Source organism: Astyanax mexicanus, chromosome 1 (genome assembly GCF_023375975.1).
Source record: "Astyanax mexicanus isolate ESR-SI-001 chromosome 1, AstMex3_surface, whole genome shotgun sequence".
In the NCBI taxonomy this organism is placed as follows: Eukaryota; Metazoa; Chordata; class Actinopteri; order Characiformes; family Acestrorhamphidae; genus Astyanax; species Astyanax mexicanus.
This window is the reverse complement of record NC_064408.1, coordinates 74,762,114-74,783,567: the sequence shown is the minus strand read 5'-3', so window position 1 is coordinate 74,783,567 and position 21,454 is coordinate 74,762,114. Positions and strand designations below refer to the sequence as shown.

Below are 21,454 nucleotides of genomic sequence, written 5' to 3'. Positions count from 1 at the left end.
CTCTGATTGGCTGAGAGCGCAGGTTTATGAAACTCCAAAATAAAAGAGGCAGACAGTGGAGAAAGTGTGTCAGCAGGATTTTAATGAAATACGAGTGAAAATACATGAAGCGCTGAACTCCACAAGCTTTACATTACACCTGCTGTAACAGACAAAGAGCATAATATACAATACAAGAGCATTTTCTTCATCTAATAGTGCATAATGATAAATTAATCACTGTGAAGTAGTGTAAAACTCAACGACTGTGGAAAAGCATAGACAATCACTGGTAAAGCTCATTACCATCAATATACTTCACAGGAAAACCCAGTACAAAAAGAACAGCATTTAATGCAAACATCAATATACAGCTCTATGAAAAAAAAGAGACCACTTCAAAATGACCAGTTTATCTGATTTTGCTATTTATAGGTATATGATATGAGTAAAATTAACAATGGTTTTATTCGATAAGCTACAGACAAAATGTCTCCAAAATTCATAATAAAAATATTGTCATTTAAAGCATTTATTTGCAGACAATGAGAAATGGCTAAAATAACAAAAAAGATGCAGAGCTTTCAGACCTTTAAAATTGCAAAGAAAACAAGTTCATATCCATAAAGTTTTAATAGTTCAGAAATCAATATTTGGTTGAATAAACCTGGTTTTTACAACAGTTTTTCACAGTTTTCATGCAGTCTTACACACTGCTTTTGGATAACTTTATGCCACTCCTGGTGCAAAAAATAAAGCAGTTCAGCTTAGTTTGATTGCTAAATTTGGTAAAATAAAAGAAACTCATTCGTTTTTAAGTGGTCTCTTATTTTTTTCCAGAGCTGTATATACAGTACCAGTCAAAAGTTTGAAAAACACCTTACATTCTGTGTTTTTTCATTATTTTTAAATGTTCTACATTAAATATTAATACTAAACTTATCCAAAATATGTTATTGAGTAAGCAAAAAGTGTTAAATAAACCACTTTTTTTTATTTTAGCCTTATCTTGCTAAGATAACAGCTTTGCTCATTTTGACTTTCAGTCAGCTTTATGAGGTAGAGTCATCTGGAATGGCTTTCAGATAACAGCTGTGTGAACAAATTAGGAGGTAATTACTTGAATTTCTTGCCTCTTAATGTGTTTGAGAGCATCAGTTAAGATGAAACTGGCACACATCAGGGCCACCTCAGAAAGGAAGACCAAGAGTTATCTCTGTTGCACAGGATAAGTTAATCAGAGTTACCAGCCTCCAGATAAGAGCCACCTAAATGCTTAACAGTATTTTTGTTTGTTTAAAACTTTTTTTGTTTGTTTTAAAAGGTTTCTTCATAGTCTGTATAACTTCAGTATTCATTTAAATGTAAAAAAAAAAACAGAAAAATTAAAACACTTTTGACTTCTACTGTATGTATATATACTGTATGGTTGGTTACCATAAATACAGAGTGCACTGCACTTAGGCCTTGCAGAGTATTATACTAAAACAAGCACACACAACAGAAAACAGATATATCTACTATGGAAAGGCATATCAATTATAATAAAGTACTCTAAATATCTAAATACTTAACATAAAATAGAATATTAACACTACTGTGCACACTTTCAAATGGATCCTATTGCGACTTGCTTTTGTCTGTAAACACTTTGTTAAAGGTAGACGCAGTTTTCTGGATGAAATCTGACCTGCCGTTGTTACACAAGCCAGTCACATAAGCACCGAAATCACCACCTGCTGCACCAAAGCTCGGCAATTACAGGGAGAACACCATCACTGTCACACAAAAACCTCTGCCATCTTTTATTTGTTGACACATTTTTGCATCATAATTTCATAATTAGACCCAGATGCTCCAAAATGACTATACAATTTTTCATATATTTGTTTTGACTTCCAATAACTTTTTGATAACATTTGTTAAGGCCATTGTAATATACAAGTTTTTTGCATGACAATGAAATTGTTCACGTAAATAAACACCACAGTAAGCACACCACACACACAGAGCATGCAAGCAATGCTCTTCACTCTTAAATATATATATTACCTCTCTTGTGTGCACCATGTGCTCTGTCACTCTGTGATCATATGACTCTCACCTAGGTGGTTCTCTTAAGCTGTAAAACCCTTTCCTCTGACAGATTTTATGGTATGGCTTCATCTTCTGTTCTTTTCAATGGTTTACTTTATCTTTATGCCAGTGTTCTTCCTGCGTGGCGGCTCTCTCTGGATCTGTCTGGCTCTGGAGCCAAAACCAAGACTCTGCAGAGACTCAGTGAGAAAATACTGGGTGGGTGACACACACAGCATCACCAGCAGCTTAGCATCCCCTCCTAGAAAACAAGAAATCAAAGATGTTTTATTGGAGACAAACTATAACATGCTTTAACTATTTCATATGTCCTGGCACTAATTTCGTGTGTGCAGGGCAACATTTCATAGCTGATCCAAACAAAAGTTATTTTACTATAATGCACCTTAAGTTATATTTATAGCCCTTTGTAAAACAAGCATGTTTTTCAAGCCACTTTCACACTACGGCAGCAAAACTTTTTTTATGTACCATGGCCATTTACTTTTAATGGAGTCTTAGCTTGTCAGTCATTCAGTGTGGAGTTGTGCCTCACACAGGGGCAAAGTTTTACATGTATTGAACTTTATCTCTGCACTGCACTGACCTTCAAATGTGCAGCCAATCATGGTACAATACTTTTTGGCTTCCAACTAAATCAATATGTAGTCTTTATTTTAGGTCTTCAAACATGCAGTCAAAATCTGTGTTTGTGCTGTTTATTTAAACTATTCCAACAGGTAGTTTTTTGACTTGCATTTGTCTTGTCTTAGTTTTTTTGTTCTTTAAGACCTAAAACTAATTAACTGTAATTTCTTAATAGAATTAGGAACTCAAAAAAAAAACTTTCTGAAAATGGTTGGGTATCTTCTTAAAGTCTTCTCCTGTAAGCATAAATTATTTAAACTGTCAAAGTTTAGGCAGTTGATTAGAAACTCCCACAGTCACTTATTGTCAGACAAGATCTGAGGAGGCATACTACTTATACTAATAAATATTTGAAAGCTGCTTCAACTGGTCTTTAAAGGTATATTTTTGTACAAATCAGACGGTAAAGTTGCGTGATGGGTAGCAAGAAGGCCTGTGTTTGATTCCTGGCTGAGGTCAGCCGGGGTCTTTCTGTGTGGAGTTACATGTTCTCCATGTGTCCGTGTGGGTTTCCTCCCACAGTCCAAAGACTGCTGTTCAGGTGAATTAGCAGTGTTCGAAATTGCCCCTAGGTGTGGGTGACTAGGTCTGTCTGGCCTGTGACGGATCGGCAGCTTGTCCACCGTGGCTGCTGGGATTGGCTCCACAAAAACGAGTTTGACGTGAATGAAGAAATTGTACATATTACTTCTTCTTTTCTTAAATCTAAATATTATACTGTATCTACGTATAACAAAATACTTAGCACATGTCTTTATCTCAATTAAGACCTTTAACTGTTTATATATTTTTGTTTTAACCAAATTAGTCCTAGATTTATTAGTGTGCAATGTATGTTAATGTAGTTACTGAGACACAATGCCTGTGTATAAACATTATCTGTATTTACACTGTAGTATACCATGCATTTGTGCTCACCTATAGAGTCCTGCAGAAGGTGTGTGAGTTTGCTGTTACGGTAGGGCACGTGTGGCCGCTGCTCTGCCAGAGCTCCCAGCACATCAGATAAAGCAGAGAGACTGCGGTTTATACAGGAACTCTCCCACAGAGCTGCACCACTTACTCCTGACATGCCTATAAACACACGGTCACCAGTTAGACATACCTAAAAAAAGGACTCAACTATTAATTCAATATCACAGAAATCTACATGTTAGATTTGGTCCTGATATATACACAAACAATTCTGTATAATTTTTATACAACATGATTAAAACATAATTTGTACTGTACTCTACTATTTTTAGATAATAGTTTACAGTTGGTTATACATAACTGTTTCATAGAGTGTCAGAAACCTCATAATCTAAGTTTCTAGTGTGGGTTTTAGATAGGGCAGCATTAACCTACTTCTAATAGTGAAGCTAAAGTAAACATATCTTGTCTTATCGACAACTATATGGGAAAGTATATATGAATATTGCATATTCATCAAAATACAACTTTAAGGCAAAGTGAAAGTTCTGGTTGGTGTACTGAGCCGGTGGATAAAAAAAAAATGAAGGAATGCATGGGGCCATGTCTCTGCTTACCCACACACTCGCTCCCAGCCAAGTCCACCAGCTGCAGCTTGGTTCTGATGGGCGTCTGGGAGATGCTGGGTCGTGGAGAGGGGCATGGTGATTGGCAGGGGGAGGGGTACGGGGAAGAGGCAGGGCTAGAGGAGCGAGAGGAGGCAGCTCTGCGACAACGCGGACTCCACCACTCCCTCTTAGAGCCGCGCTGGACGTCTTGCCGTACATTCTGCAGCCTGCGAGCTACACAGACACATGAAGCACAGAGACACCCAGGGCATTACACCATAACATTTGGCAACAGTCACCAAATCTGTTATTTCTATAGTTACTAATAAGGATTTTAAATGCAGACGCAGAAGGCCTTTTAAAGGGCTTTTCATTTCTGCTTTCCTTTGTAATTCTTGGTCATTCTGGTTATATGTTTCCTATATGTATTTTTAAAAATAAGATCATGATAATAATAAGATGTGATAATAAAGATGATAATTATCATACCTTATTATTATAGTATGATAAGAATAATGGAAAGGCTCACAAAATTCCCCAAAAACTGAAAAATTGTAACTGATAATTTAGCATAATGTTGTCATTTGGTTTGTCTTTTGGTTTAAATTGTGTTTTAAAGGTTTTAAAGTCATAAGCAAGCATTCAACATATTTGACTTGAATGTAAGTGCATATCTATGTAACGGTATACTGTATATTAAAAATAAAAATTAGGGCTGTCAACGTTAAAGCTTCAACGCACGCTGTTAATTTGGAATCAGTAATGCGTTACTATTTTTTTAATGCAAGTTAATTAAGGCACCAAGTTTGACTCCTATTTCCGTCGTAATCTGCCCCGCCCCTGCCCAACGTACTGATCTGTCGTCCGGCTGAACGACTAAACGGCGCGCTCTAAACTTCCAGCTCAGACCCGGTCAGAGAGCTTTGTTTCTCTCTCTCTCTCTCTGCCTCTCTCTCTTTCTCTGCATCTCTCTCTCTCTCACACACGCACACATGCACGTGCACACACACACACACAGACCCGCGCTTTCCTGCCCTCCTCATCGCTGAGATTTTTATACTCATCAAATTAAGTTCGAATTCAAAAATCCCCACAAACAAGATGAGACATTTACAATCCAATTTATCATGCATTCTTTATTCCAGCACCCTACGTTGATTTTATCTCCCCTCAAACAAGTATATACTATAATTTTAATTGCCACCACTAATATAACTTAATGCATATAATTGCATTTTACTTTTCTTACATTCATTCTTTTATTTACATTTAAATATCCACTATAAAATGTTTTGTCAAAAAAACAAATGATATTAATCGCAGTTAATCACAGAATTTTGTTGTGATTAATCAGATAAACTTTTTTAATCGATTGACACCACTAATTAAAATGAATAAATAAATAAAAATCCAATCCAATCCAGCTGTCAACAAATGTACGTTCCTCTTCTAAAAGCTTCATTCTAATGTTTTTTTATGCCTTCCCTTTAGCATAAATTCTGCAGAGAAAACATTTAGAGTGGAATTAAATTGTCTACTCTTTTAACAGTAGAGGCCTGAGAAACTATTGTTTGTGTCTGTGAATGTGAAGATAAGTTCGTCTGGAGGTGTGAGAGAAAATAAAGCAGTGTTTAGATGTCTGTTAGAGTGTGTGGCATTTGAGATAAGGCTCTCCTGAACTTAACAGTGCTGTGTGTGCGCTAGATATAACTTTTTCTTTCATGTTGGATGGAGCAGAATTTGCAAGCAATTTTGCAAACAGCTTATATAGTAATATAAGGGTGTGTGTGTGTGTGTGTGTCATACCTAATGCCAGTGCGTTGGCACTTTTGGAGGTGACAGTTAGGGTAACAATGAGGTGGGATCTGGAAGAGTCTCTGTGCACCAGTGTGGGGCTGTGGGCTCTCAGCCTTAATGCTGCACTGATCAACTGCATTACCTCCGCACAGCTCTCAACCAACCTGAAACACAAAAACACATACAGACCCTCAGCCAAATTAAAACACAAACAATAAAAAATGTATTAAAATTAAAGAATTTGGTGTATTGGTATTTTAACAGTGCAGCACTTCTGAGAAGGGGACACTGTTCTGCTCATTCACTGCTGTGTGTTCTTTGTGTGTGTACCAATCTGGGATGTATGCACATTGCGTGCAAGCGGTGCACCTGCATTGCCAAGATAGCAATAAACATTGCACCATTCTTTATGTCAGACAGTGGTGCACCTGTGTTTTCAGTTACAAGGATTGAAATACGGCAAAAAAATGACCAAAAAAACATGTCATCCCATTGCTGTAGATATTTTAAAAAGCAACATTGCTATTTACTGTGCAGACATAAGGCGTAAAAATAGACAGTTGACGGGGTGTAAGACAGCAATAAACATAGCAAAACACCTTGTGCAGGGTGTAGGATAGTAGCCATAGTGTGTGTATTCAACATTGAGCACTGTATTATGAAACACAGTAACACACAGAGAGATCTCAGCACATGCCAATCAATTTTACTACACAACACAAGTCCACACATTGTTGTGTAACTGCTGTTGGAGGCAGATTTCAAGGAGTTAAAGAGGAGCATGACAATTCTCAGAACTGAAAGCTCCGCGTAGGTTCTAGCGGGAAACTCGAAATCACGCCACTTTTCTCAGCCAATCACCAACTCCCACCTGTCCTTAAAAGACCTCCCTCATACCTGTTCTCCCCTGCTTGCAGACGCTGACATACGTTTTCACCCTCCTCCTTCCCCACCGCCTCCAGTTCGGTCCCGCCGGTTGCCCAGGGGATAGGCTCCGCCCCCGCCGTACAAGTACGGCAGGATCTGCGAGGTTCCAGACGCTGCGGACCTGGGCTTCGACGGGGCTTTCGCCAAAGACTCTATATACACTATATTCACTATTACTAATTGTCATACGCGTTTATTGGGATTAAATCTTTCTTGCTGCACTTTGTTTCTAGAGTTTTCCTGCTAGAACATGTAAATTTGTATTGTTCAGTAGGTTTGTATGGAGTCAAAAAAGGGTCATAAAGATTTTGAGTTTGTAAAACAGAAGTCACAAATGTACTGAAACTTGTAACTGCGTTTAAACAACTACATGCACGAAAATCCAAATCCACAAATTAACTGGAATGTGCAAACTTGAAACTGAAAGTAATATTAATAATAATTCAAATGTACAAATGTGAAAAAATATTTTAATTATATATAAATATATATTTTTTAAATTTGTAAATCCAATCTCTTGAATGTGTGAATCAGTACTGCTCAAATGGCTTAAGCTGGGTCAGACCAAAAATCACATGGAGTTTGTGAGGTTGTAAATGTGACAGTGGGTGTTTTTCACTGTGGAGCTAAAAATCCTCTCATTCATCTCCTCTGCTGCGTGTGCGAAGCTCTAGCTGCAGTTGCGAATTTTGACCCTGTTTTTACGCCTGATTGGCGGACCAATAGGAAAGCTTTATATAGACCAATCAGATTACGGGGTTTGTTTAACCAATCAGAACACTGGGTGGGTCTCTGCAGCTCGGAGTACTGGGCGTGTCGAAAGGTGTGGGCGTGTCGAAAGTGTGGCCGCCATTTTGGAGTCGGCCACCATGCGCCCCCCAGTGGATGAATTTACACTGAGGAAGGAGTTTAATAAACCGATAATATTCATAACTCTACCAATTTTTACCCGATTTACACACGGTTTGGTTTGTTACAAACAGCAGAGATGTAGTTATGATACAGGACACTGTGACACATTACAAATATGTGCTTTCATGCTGAAATACTTTACATTATGCTCTTTAACAAAGACAGACATATGGTATAGCATATTAATAAGTACATAAATTAATTGATTTATTTATATATATATATATATATGTGTGTGTGTGTGTGTGTGTGTATGTGTGTGTGCATCTATGTACATAAATATAAAATTAATTCATATTATTAGAACATAATATAAAGTATTTCAGCATGAAAGCAGGTATTTGTAATGTGTGACAGTGTCCTGTACATCTCTGATGTTTGTAACAAACCAAACCGTGTGTAAATCGGGTAAAAATTGGTAGAGTTATGAATATTATCGGTTTATTAAACTCCTTCCTCAGTGTAAATTCATCCACTGGGGGGCGCATGGTGGCCGACTCCAAAATGGCGGCCACACTTTCGACACGCCCACACCTTTCGACACGCCCAGTACTCCGAGCTGCAGAGACCCACCCAGTGTTCTGATTGGTTAAACAAACCCCGTAATCTGATTGGTCTATATAAAGCTTTCCTATTGGTCCGCCAATCAGGCGTAAAAACAGGGTCAAAATTCGCAACTGCAGCTAGAGCTTCGCACACGCAGCAGAGGAGATGAATGAGAGGATTTTTAGCTCCACAGTGAAAAACACCCACTGTCACATTTACAACCTCACAAACTCCATGTGATTTTTGGTCTGATCCAGCTTAAGCCATTTGAGCAGTACTGATTCACACATTCAAGAGATTGGATTTACAAATTTAAAAAATATATATTTATATATAATTAAAATATTTTTTCACATTTGTACATTTGAATTATTATTAATATTACTTTCAGTTTCAAGTTTGCACATTCCAGTTAATTTGTGGATTTGGATTTTCGTGCATGTAGTTGTTTAAACGCAGTTACAAGTTTCAGTACATTTGTGACTTCTGTTTTACAAACTCAAAATCTTTATGACCCTTTTTTGACTCCATAGGTTTGAGCAGAGATTTAAACCTGAGCAGTAGCTGAATATCATAATCTGCAGGATCACTCACTCATGTGTAAGACAGGGCACTTCACTGGTGCCTGTGCTGGTTGTGATGACTTCTCTTTTCACCCCCACTGAGGCTCCCTCTTCATCTTTGGCCAGGAGGTCCAGCAGCTCATTATTGTAAACCTCCACCACCGAGACCTCCACTGTGTGACTCTCTGCAGGCTTCTCTGAGATCAAGCTAACAAACACATACACACAGAACAACAGGCATTAACAGTTATTTACGTTCATACAGAACTATTAAAAAATCATATTTCGAACTAAATTATACAGCAGGGGTAATCAAACCTAGTCCTGGAGCCAAAATGTTGAGTGATTAACTTATCACTTGTTAATTAGGTGATGTGTTGAATCAGTAGTTTATGCAAAATGTGCTAAACTCCAGACCTCCAAGGACAGAACAGATTATTAATTTTGCATGTACAGCTCTGGAAGAAATTAAGAGATCACTTCAGTTTCTGAATTAGTTTCTCTGATTTTGCTATTTATAGTTATATTTTTAAGTAAAATGAACATTGTTGTTTTATTCTATAAACTACAGACAACATTTCTCCCAAATTCCAAATAAAAATATTGTCATTTAAAGCATTTATTTGCAGAAAATGAGAAATGGCTGAAATAACAAAAAAGATCAGAACTTTTAGACCTCAAATAATGCAAAGAAAACAAGTTTATATTCATAAAGTCTTAAGAGTTCAGAAATCAATATTTGGTGGAATAACCCTGGTTGGATAACTTTTTTTAGCCACTCCTTGTGCAATTCAGCTTGGTTTGATGGCTTTTGATCATTCATCGTCCTCTTGATTATATTCCAGTAGTTTTCAATTTGGTAAAATCATCATTAAGTGGTCTCTTATTTTTTTCCAGAGCTGTATATTTAATAATAAATAATATATTTTAAATTATACATACTGTACTGTAAAAATATATATATTTTTCTGAAGCTCTCTTCCTAACTGCTTTTAAAACAGTAAGGTTAATATAATTCTTATCATGTAATAAAAATTGTCATCTTGTGTAGACTCCAATCTAATTATCTTTAGTTGAATTTAAAATATATCTTTTTAAAGCTTTCCATTATGCATTTGATCTGATGGATTTAAATTGTTACATTCTGTGCATGAATGCTGTGATTCAGGCCTCTATGCCTCACAGTACAATAGGGACAAAGTGGTCTTTGAGACGTACTTGAATAACTCGTTTGTTGCTTTGGGGATGATGCCCTGCTGGGAGTTGTCTTTGGGATCTGCAGAATCCTCAGGTTGGGATCCAATCATTGTGTAGGTCTTTCCACTGCCTGTTTGCCCGTACGCCATGATGCACACGTTGTACCTGAACATAAATGGAAAAGTAAAAAAAAACACTTCACACTGAGTTTCAAATTCAAACTGTGAGCATTGGCTCCACTTTGCTGGGTGAGAGATGTTTGTCTATTTGGATATTGACTGATACATTTCTGATAATTGCGGCTGTCGTGAAAATGCCAGTGATTAATTGGCAATTTGAATGGGTAGAATCAATACATTAAATCCTACAGTTGATGGACAGACCTTTTAATATGTATTTGTTTACTGTGTGAAGTTTGTATTGTCGCTCAAATAAAACAATAATTACCCATCCAGAAGCGATGTTAAAAGGGGCTTCACTTCTTCAAACACAGCATCCTGAGTGTCCTCGGGACCATGCACCCTGAACATCAAAATACCACGATGACCAAGCTTTGCATTAATACAATATGGACTTCTGTAAAATGTTTTAAAACATCCACAATATTTATTTTAATTGACATTTAAGCAGTTTAAGTCCAGCTGATTACCTAAAATGGTATAAAATTCAGTGACATCAAATAGCACAAAGGTAAGCACTAAAGAGATTTTAAGGAAAAACTAAAAAAAAAAAGAAAATAATAAATAGTGTAATGATGCTGCTTACAATTTAAAAATCTAGTGTCTGTATTAAAGCAGTGCTGGTTATGGCTTCCTGGACTAATTCATATGGATCATAATGTCTAGAAAATGCCACTTAATAAAGAAACGGAAACTCCATTAAAATCCCATTTCCGTTACAGAAATGTTAAAAAAGGCCAGAGTGTTGTGAGCACAGAATCAGTACACGGTCAAAATCTACAACAGTAAGTAAAAAAGTCAGAGGGCTTCAACACTGGACTAGATCCCAGTTTCAGCTGTAGACAGAAAACCTGGAGCCGCAGGTCTGACAGATCTAAAGGCAGTGCAAAAGTCAGTTTATTTGGCCATGCAACTTTACCAGTGGACTACTCAAAACTTTAGGTGCTCTCAAAGGTTTAATTTGCTCTGCATGTATTTTTTTATTAATTAAATTGATGAATTGACAAGAGAAGCAGTTAACAGCAGTGTTTAGGTACCTCTCAAACTCAAACATTTTGTTTGTTACTGGACTCCCTGGTTTAGTGCAGTTCACCAGCACACAATCCTGAAAAAAACAAGTGCAATATAATTATCCCACAATGTTAGATTATGTTAGTGGCCATGCTACTCTTATAGATCACATAAATATTAAAATAATCAATTCACTCACATCACTGAAGGCCTGCACCACCACCTCCGGGGAAGAGGACCTGGGAAAGCAGCACATGATTTATTACATACAATATAGGGTAGCTCTTCTGTACACTTAGCACAATTACAATGCTGTAAATACTGCACTGCAAAAGTAGTAACAGAAATTGTATCTGCACTGTTAAACAAACACAATACTTTGATTAAAAGTGGTTCTTCTTACCCATTACGTGATGGACTGTGACTGCAGTCAAAAGGCAGGATGGGGCGCACTCTGCAGTGCACTCTGATATTACCCCTCAACTCCTGGAACGAGAAGAAATGACTTAATCTTAATAAATTCTGCTCACTGCTGGTTCCTGGCTATTTTCTTTACTGGTAGAACTGGTAGGACAACTCAGCATGCTTGCTCAGCTATGTATGCAGATACTGAATGATAAACTGTAGTGTGAAAAATAAGTTTTAAATTATTATAACTTATGAGGGAATTAATGCCCGGTACATACCTTTGATATTAGTTTCATACAGTGAGTCCAAGAAGTATTTGATCCCTTGATGATTTTCTTTGTTTGCCCACTAATAAAGACACTATCCTTCTGCACTTTTAATGGTAGATATATTCTAACATGGAGAGACAGAATATCAAGACAAAAATCCAGAATATAATTTTAAAGAATATATTTTAATTAATTTGTATTTCAATGAGGAAAATAAGTATTTGATCCCTCTTGCCAAACACACTCAATACTTAGTGGCAAAGCCTTTGTTTGCAAGCACAGCGGTGAGACGTTTGTTGTAGTTAACCACAAGTTTAGCACACACACCAGGGGGAATTTTGGCGCACTCTTCTTTGCAGATCCTCTCTAAATCATGAAGGTTGGTGGGCTGTCGCTTGGCAACTCTGACCTTCAGCTTCCTCCATAGATTTTCGATCGGATTGAGGTCTGGCGACTGGCTGGGCCACTCCATGACCTTAATGTGATTTTTCTTGAGCCAATCCTTTGTTGCCTTTGCTGTATGTTTAGGGTCGTTATCATGTTGGAAGACCCAACCACGGCCCATTTTCAGATCCCTGGCAGAGGGGAGGATGTTGTCCCTCAGGATTGTGCGGTACATGGCTCCATCCATCTTCCCAGTGATGCGGTGAAGTAGCCCTGTACCCTTGGCAGAGAAACACCCCCAAAACATTATGCTTCCACCTCCATGCTTGACGGTGGGCACAGTGTTCTTGGGGTCATAGGCAGCATTTTTCTTCCTCCACACATGGCGGGTGGAGTTGAGGCCAAAAAGTTCAATTTTGGTCTCGTCTGACCACAAAACCTTCTCCCAATAACTTGGTTCATCTTTCAAATGATCATTGGCATACTTGAGGCGCGCCTCCACATGTGCTCTCTTCAGCAGGGGTACCTTTCGGGCACTGCAGGATGTGAATCCATTGTTGCGCAAAGTGTTGCCAATTGTTTCCTTGCAAACTGTGGTCCCAGCTGCCTTCATGTCATTTGCTAACTCCTGCCGAGTGGTTGCAGGACGATTTCTGACCGTTCTCAGCATCATTGCCACCCCTCGAGGCGAAATCTTCTTTGGAGCACCGGGCCGAGGTCTGTTGATTGTCATGTTATACTCTTTAAACTTTCTGATAATTGCACCAATAGTTGTTACTTTCACATCCAACACCTTACTAATCTTTTTGTAGCCCATTCCAGCTTTGTGAAGGTCAACAATTCTGACTCTGAGGTCCTGTGACAGCTCTTTGGTTTTACCCATGTTGGAGACTTGAAATCTGTGTGATCTGTCTGATTCTGTGGACAGGTGTTTTTCACACAAGTGATTAGTGAGAACAGGTGGCTTCAGGTCAGGTAACAAGTTGATTGGGAGTGTCTAACTGGTCTGTAAAAGCCAGAACTGCTAATGAATACTAAGGGATCAAATACTTATTTCACTCCATGAAATACAAATCAATTAATATATATTCCTTAGATTTATTTTCTGGATTTTCTTTTTAATATTCTGTCTCTCCATGTAAGAATACATCGACCATTAAAAGTATAGAATGATCATGTCTTTATTAGTGGGCCAACGAAGAAAATCAGCAAGGGATCAAATACTTCTTGGACTCACTGTAGTACTTAGTCTAATAACCCAGTAATGAGAATATATTTTAATGCCGTTTATCATGAACAGTCTTTGTATTATTTTCTATTAAAGGAATATTCTAATCTGTCTTTTCTCTATAGTGTAGACTAAGTTATGAAAAGTACTTTTCAACAGTAGCAGTGTTGTTATATTGATTTGTGTCTTTTACATTTTATCACTACAATTTTTTGCAATATAATCCAGTAATCAGTGTATACAAGAAAGTTTTTGCACTCTTCTAAATGTTATACATAATGTCATATAATAAACATCCGTTTATGTCACTTACAACCAGAGTATTGTGGAGAACCCTCCTCCTCGTCCTTTCTGTTCTACACCTCTCTTTTTCTTCTTGCAAGGAGCGCTCCAGAGCAGACATCTGATCCTTAAGGTCTAAAGGAGCCAAACATATAGTAAACATCAGCATAACTGTGCAGAAATTCTGGATATATACAATAATCAATTGCAAAATCTTACCAAAGTAAAACACATTAGATTTTAGATACTCTCAGCCAGGCGTATAACATGAACTATATTAGTAAAAATCTAATGAAGCATTTTAAAGCGAAGCACTTTTTTATACAGGGTTAATTTCAGACTAAAGACACTGCATGGGCCATAACACTCATCAGAGAGCTGCTTGTACTCATTTGGCTCAATGTCAGTCTGATGCTGAGATTAGATTCCTGACAGGCCTTTCATGCAGTATCATGCTGTGTTGTGAATAAGGCAGTGGGTTTACGAACTAATCCTTCTCCGGGCTTTTGAAACCGTATACTCAGTTGCTATCATATCTCCACACATACAGCATATTCACTTTTTCTAAACAATTTTATTAATTTCACTGGTCACTATCCATGACTTCCTCATCACACAAAGCCACTAAAGCTAGGCTAGCATGTGGCTCCACTGATTTCAGTGAAGTCAGCTAACCATTTCTATTCTATCTGCCATTCCACCAGACACAACACAACTCACGTTTTGAGGAGAATGCTGGCCGCTGGGTTCTAAACAGTCTGCTAACATGCTAAATGATCTACTCTTCTACTAACCACTGAAGAAGGGTAATCGCAGAGATCACTAATAGGTAGAAAGTGATCCTGGTCCAGACCTAGATCTATCACTGGTAAACGTTTTAGAACAATTGAATTTATTGGCATGTTTATTTTAACAGGACAAACTTTTCTAGCCTTAATGGAACAAGTTTAGCAATGCTGGTAATTCAGTATATTTTAAGATGCACGTTTTTTCAAAAGTATTGTTTGTTTGTTTGTTTTTTTTTACTTAAAATGAAAAATTGTATTTAGATATTTTTCACACTATAAGGGGCACCTAAAATCCTTAATTTTTCCTAAAAATGGTCAGTGTGCCTTAGTATAAATTCTACCAGTCAGGTTGTAAGGAGCAGTAAAGCCACTTCGCTTAAGTACAGCGTTATACAGGAGTTTCAGTTTATTTCTACAGCACTGAGGCTGGAGCAGTATTAGCATTAGCTGCTAACTGCGCTAAGCGCTAGCTCTTTTGCAGTTCAGAGGTAAGTATATTGAACTGTAGTCTTCGCGTTTACCTTGTTAAAACAAGCTATGTGGAATTAACTGCTAGCTGATATCACCCTGGCTTACTGTAACACACAGAGTTCCTCAGTGTAGCGCTGTAGCTGTTAGCAGCAGCGCTAGTTACAGCGCTTAGCACCAGTAAAAGGCCAGCTAGCGCTAACCGCTGCCAATTTTGGCAAGCGCTGCTGCTAACCGCACTGTTGAAAATATTGGAAATCTAAGCTTATTGTAATTTAACAGAAGCACTTTACTCACACAAATATAGAGTTTTCTGCTGAATTAGGTGCGCTTTATAGGCTGTAAAATACAGTAATTATTTTTTTTATAGTTTGCCCATTTCAGTGTGAAAACTGACAGTTAATATTACTGTAATATATCATTTGATTTGACATTCAGCTGGTGAACACATAAAATGATATAACTACTAAGCTTCTTCAGTCAAGCAAAGAGTACAGAAACCAAGTAATTAACAGTAAAAAGTAATTCTGGTGTAATTTGGGTAACAGTCTGTAGAGGGCCCTGTGGAGGCGATCTTATTCTTAGTGTGTTATTTTAATTTGGTCCAGTGAGACTGACTCCTGTTATATTTTACTGTTTTCCTGTATTTATCGGTCCATAATGGAGTTGGTGCTTCTTCCTATGCAGAGCTCTATTGAGTTTGACCTCTTAGGCTTTTATACACTTTGCTTCAGTATACAAGATATGGCATTGAATCATAATGCAAGTCACACAATATGATGTTTTGGAAAATAAACAGTGAATTTAAATTAAATATCACTGGGTTGAAGGTTGACTAACCTTGTAATATTTTTGCAAGAAAAATAATGAGCTAAAGTGTCTAATTGAACATCTACAGGATGTGCCCACAGCACATTTTCTTGCAGTGAACCTTAATGGCAGGTGATACCTGACAAAAGACCACCAACTTTATTAAACATTTTTTTAATGATAGGATACAGAATTCAGGCTCACAGCAGGAACAGGTAAATGATTCATAGCTTTCCATCCGTGTGTGTGTGTGTGTGTGTGTGTGTGTGTGTGTGTGTGTGTTTGTGCGTGTCTCAGACAAAGGATAATATCCACAAGTCCTATGGGATCATGTCACCATGGAGTCCAGGTGACGCACAGGACACATGACCTTGCTAACAGTAGCTTTGGCAGGGCTAGGGGGAGGGGGACAGGAGGGATTAGCTCTAAAACACCCTTCTTAGCTTCTGTCACAACACACTTCCTTCTGCACATAACACTGTGGATTGATATGAGGGACGTTGAGCTGAGGAGGATACAGACACCAAGAGCGAGCCAGACTGCGAGTACCATGTTTATAGTCACATTAAATTGGCAACCAAAAGTGTCTAAGTTCATCATTATCGTTCATAATTACATAAATAAAGTCTGTTAGGTCCAACAACATATTACATTTCTTTAAAGAAAAAAAATACTCACTCTGGATTCCATCACCCTGAAAAACCTGGACAGCTGTGCTGGCCACCTGCTCTAGCAGCTGCTTGCTCTGGTTCTCAAGATCTGTGGCAAAACTCACGTATACAGCAAACACATCCCTCAAATCCTGCTTCAGAGCCTGTGAACAGCATTAGAATGATAATACCCAGAGTGTAGTGACTTTGCAACACAAACAAAGCATAACAATCAACTTTTATAGGAATTTTATAGAAAGGGCCAGTTTAATCTTGTGTGAACTTACCTGCACCTCTGAGAGAAGTTCAGCAAGGGCAGAGCGAGTCCTTTTTTGCACATTTGTCTGGAGCTGACAGCGCCTCTTTGCTAATATCTCCACTTCTTGATCCCGTCGAAGTTTCCCCATACACTTAAAAAATAGATAGATCACTGTTAAATAGTAAACACATCCTAAGCTTCAGATATACTGTAAATACTTGATCACCCACATTGTTATTAAAACATTAAAATAGATTAATACTCACTATGCAGAAATAATTCTTTGACACATATTGTGGTTCAATATTTTTCCTTAAAGTTTTTTTTTTCTATAGGAATGTAGGATGTTGCCTGAATCTTGCCTGTTATTGCAATGAGAGTTTCTACATATAGTGAATTTTAGGTGCTGGGTATTTTGAGGTCTTGTTCTGTTTCTCTGATTTAAACCTCTAATAGCAAGCCTTCAGGTTTGACCTGCATGTCCATTCATTATGTTGGTGTTTATATCAAGCACCATTGAACACCTGTCGTCTGGAGGCAAACCTCTTAACTCAGAGAGAAACCATCTGTTGGCACAAATCCTAACCTGTAACAGTTTAAAGATGGAAAGAGAATATTCAAGGTCAAGGGATCATTAGCTGAGTTTAAGAGAGCTGTCACAGCTGTGCCTTTCATTTATTCCACACTGGTCAATAATTTTGTGGCTTGTAGCTGCCACCTGTACAATATATATTTAGCAGTACTAAAGGTATTTTTTACAGCATACCTTCAACACCATTACACTGTTCTGTTCAAATATGCTAACAGAAAAGGAATCTGTTCTTAAAATCCCTTTATTACTTATTATCAGAGGTTGGGTGTACTAAAAACTAAAAAAATGTTTAAGATATCATGTATTTTTGTTTACAGTTTAAAAGTACATGTTTCTAAACTTTGATGAATAAAATAATATACAGCAAATTTACCAGTGTTTTAAGTTAACACTCACAGTGTTAATTTAACACTAATAGTAAAATTTTAAGACTGGCAGCGGATCACAGGCAAAAATATTATAAATAATACATATCATAAAAACTACTATGAGCGTATTATACAGCACTTATAAAATCTTATAGTCTCTTTTAGCATTACATTAAACCTCATTTGTAATGGGCCTGTTCTGCTACAGTAATGAATAAAAGATCTTTATGTGGACAATTAACTGCTCCTGCCTTTACCCAGGAAAAGAAAGTCCACAGGAATATATATTTAATTATCTTCCAGACATTTTTTATCGAGAATATTTAAAGATACAGTAAAAGAACATTAAATAGGCTAAAATAAATAATAAATCATACATCAATTTGATACATGTGTATATGTTGTTGAGGTCTAGTGTGATATTTAAGAGTCATTCATTGCCATCAAAGCTGACCTTTATTCATCTTTACTTTATTTTAGCAAGACAACACTATGATCGAATACTTGACTAGCCTGCCTGTAGTCCTTTTACTGAAAATGTCTAGAGCATCATGAAGAGGAGAATCAGAGATTGTTGAATTTTGACTGTTGAGGAGCTAAGGTCTTGTATAAAGCAAGAATTCCAATGGCAAAACTGCAACAACTAGCTACTATCCTCAATTCTGTATTAAATGATTTAAACAACAAATTAATAGGAAAGGGGACACAGGATGCTAAACAAGCCTCTGAGATCACTTTCTGTTGAGTCTGTTTCATGAATCAAAATCTAAAATAGTTTAAATATTTTAAAATGCAGTTGGTCAGTAAAATCATAAATACCCCTCATTGGTATTGTTTTCTATTTATTACAAAAATAAGGAAATTAACACATAACTCCCTGTTGTTTTTATTTAACTCTGTCAAACTGTCAAAATGTCTTTTTCATTAAGGTTTGTACTTTTCTAAAACAACTGCCTCAGTGTCTCAATATAGCAAATAATTCAGCAACTGCTTAATTGAAATACCTGATATTTTATCTCTAATAACACACAGACATGTTAATTGCTCACAATACTGGTGACATTTGTAATAATTTGACAAAGTACAAAGTACACAGCCTCAAAAATTAACTAAGCTAAGAGTACAGTGTAGCTTAAAATATTAGACATATTGTTGCTACAAACAGAGAAATATATAAAGTCACTGGTCAATAATCTTGTGGCCTGTAGCTGCCACTTGTTCTTTAAAAAAGTTTACAGTATATACAGCTCTGGAAAAAATTAAGAGACCACCTCAGTTTCTGAATCAGTTTCTCTGATTTTGCTATTTATAGGTTTATGGTTGAGTAAAATCAACATTGTTGTTTTATTCTATAAACTACGGACAAAATTTCTCCCGAATTCCAAATAAAAATATTGTCATTTAGAGCATTTATTTACAGAAAATAAGAATTGGCTGAAATGACAAAAAAGATGCAGAGCTTTCAGACCTCAAATAATACAAACAAGCTCATATTCATAAACTCTAAGGAGTTAGAAATCATATCATATTTGGTGGAACAACCCTGGTTTTTAATCACAATTACACACTGCTTTTGGATAACTTTATGCAACTCCTGGTGCAAAAATTCAAGCAGTTCAGCAGTTCAAACAGAAAATGAGCTAAAATCATAAGATTGTTTCCTCTACCTAACAGAAATTGTCATGAAATATGTCTAATATTAAGAGTGAAGTGAGTGGTGTATGTATGGCCTGTGTTTACCTCAGCCAGTCTCAGGTGTAGGAGAGCGTTCTCCGTCTCCAGCTCCAGAATCCGCTCCTCTTTACTCTGGTAAAAAAAAAAAAAAAAACAGAAAAAATAAGAGAGACATTTATTAAACACAACACAGTGAACACTGAACGAGTACTGAGTACATTAAATCAGTACATAAATACTAAATATAGCCAAGCGTTCAGCTTTACTACAGACTAATCATCTGAGAACACGAGGATCAGAGCTAATTTTAGCATTAGATCACAGTCTGTACTGTATAGTCTCTCAGAGGAGGCGCAGTATTATTATTAGCGGTCTGCTGAAAGGTGATGTACCCGCAGTTTGTGCTCCAGAAGATGAACTTGGTGAGCAAAGATCTGGTCTCTGTTGATGAACAGCGGCATGTTGTGTGAGTGGAGTAGTGAGAGGTGTGAAGGGTAAAGTCATTGTGCTGTTCTGGTGAGTTACAGTGCTGTGGTCTAACTCTAATCCAATAAGCCTCTCTCTCTCTCTCTCTCTCTCTCTCTCTCTCTCTCTCTCTCTCTCTCTCTCTCTCTCTCTCTCTCTCTCTCTCTCTACAGCTCTGGAAAAAAATGAGAACCCTTAAAAATAATGAGTTTCTTTGATTTTAACAAATTGAAAGTCAAACCCCCAAGCTAAACTCCTTGAACGTTTGCACCAGGGCGTAGCAGCAAATTCTGGGCCCTGTACACCCTCTATGTTAATGGGCCCCTATCCATGCCAGTAAACAAAGGAAAGTGAGCGAAAAAAAAAAATCAGGATTTTCATGGGCCCCTCTCCCTACTCGGGCCCTGGGTAGTCAGGTCCACTTTTCCCCCCACTACCACGCCCATGACCAGAAGTGGGATAAAGTTATCCAAAAGCAGTGTGTAAGACTGGAGGAGAACATGCAAGGATGCACGAAAACTTTGATTTAAAAAACAGTGTTTTTCACCAAATATTGATTTCTGAACTCTTAAAACTTTCTGAACTTTTTTTTTCTTTTTTTTTTTGCATTACTTGAGGTCTGAAAGCTCTGCATCTTTTTTGTTATTTCAGCCATTTCTCATTTTCTGCAAAAAAAATTCTCTAAATGACAGAAAAGTTGAGATGAGAAAAGTTGTCTGTAGTTTATAGAATAAAACAACAATGTTCATTTTAATCAAATATATACCTTTAAATAGCAAAATCAGAGAAACTAATTCAGAGCTGTATATCAGTCTCTCTGTCTCTCCCTCTCTCTCTAAGCTGTTCACTAGCACATTTGGCAGGTGGATCACGGCACCGGCTCTCACCCTTCTGTTTATCCTACTGTCTGTGTTTCTACTCCTCATTACACTAAATCCAGTCTTAAGCACTCTGAGACAGACTGCAGTAGACTAAAGTGTAAAAAAAAAACACTCACATTCATACACTATAGCTGCTGTTTCTGTTCTGGGGCCTACAAAAAAATTACATTACAGTTTGGCGCCATCTGTCTGATTATTATAGTTTATTATTTAGTACTCCCTTCCTTTCCACAGGCTCAAAAGTAATTGGAAGATTGACTATTGAGCAGTATTATGGCCTTTTATTCAAATGATCCTACAATTAAAAATAAAGGAGATAAAACATGTCAGCAGTTGATTTTAACTGTTGAATCTGCATTTGTGTTCATTATAAATTTGGATATGTAAAAGAGGTGTTTTTTGTAAGTGAATAAAGTTGTGTAATTGACTGAAAAAAATAGTACAAATATTGTCATTGTCCAAATTTATTTTGGCGTTGAACTCTAAGCAGAAAACATCTTGCTTGATAAACAATGAGCTCTTTGTTGTGAAACTGGGCAGAATGCCTCACTTGAGCCAACAGATAAATCC

At 37.2% G+C, this 21,454-nt stretch overlaps 1 protein-coding gene across 1 annotated transcript; it reads right to left on the bottom strand.

Annotated features, from left to right (window-relative positions):
* Positions 1-60: 60 nt before the first annotated feature.
* kif25 (kinesin family member 25) lies at positions 61-20,064 on the bottom strand. Its single transcript, XM_007260856.4, has 15 exons — positions 19,931-20,064; positions 19,605-19,670; positions 16,933-17,055; positions 16,674-16,809; positions 13,961-14,064; positions 11,762-11,844; positions 11,558-11,597; positions 11,385-11,452; positions 10,616-10,690; positions 10,190-10,333; positions 9,003-9,179; positions 6,033-6,187; positions 4,236-4,460; positions 3,622-3,777; positions 61-2,317 (listed from the first exon to the last, which is right to left on the bottom strand). The coding sequence occupies exons 1-15, from the start codon at positions 19,997-19,999 to the stop codon at positions 2,166-2,168; spliced, it is 1,773 nt and encodes a 590-aa protein (XP_007260918.3). The 5' UTR covers positions 20,000-20,064; the 3' UTR covers positions 61-2,165.
* Positions 20,065-21,454: the final 1,390 nt, after the last annotated feature.

Excerpts from the sequence above, each read along its gene's own strand:
- kif25 (XM_007260856.4), bottom strand. The coding sequence starts at position 19,999 with ATGCCGCTGTTCATCAACAGAGACCAGATCTTTGCTCACCAAGTTCAT. Across the intron at positions 11,845-13,960 it reads TTCTCCACAATACTCTGGTT|GAGTTGAGGGGTAATATCAG; the intron begins GTAAGTGACATA and ends TTCTCGTTCCAG. Across the intron at positions 3,778-4,235 it reads GGCTGGGAGCGAGTGTGTGG|GCATGTCAGGAGTAAGTGGT; the intron begins GTAAGCAGAGAC and ends GTGTGTTTATAG.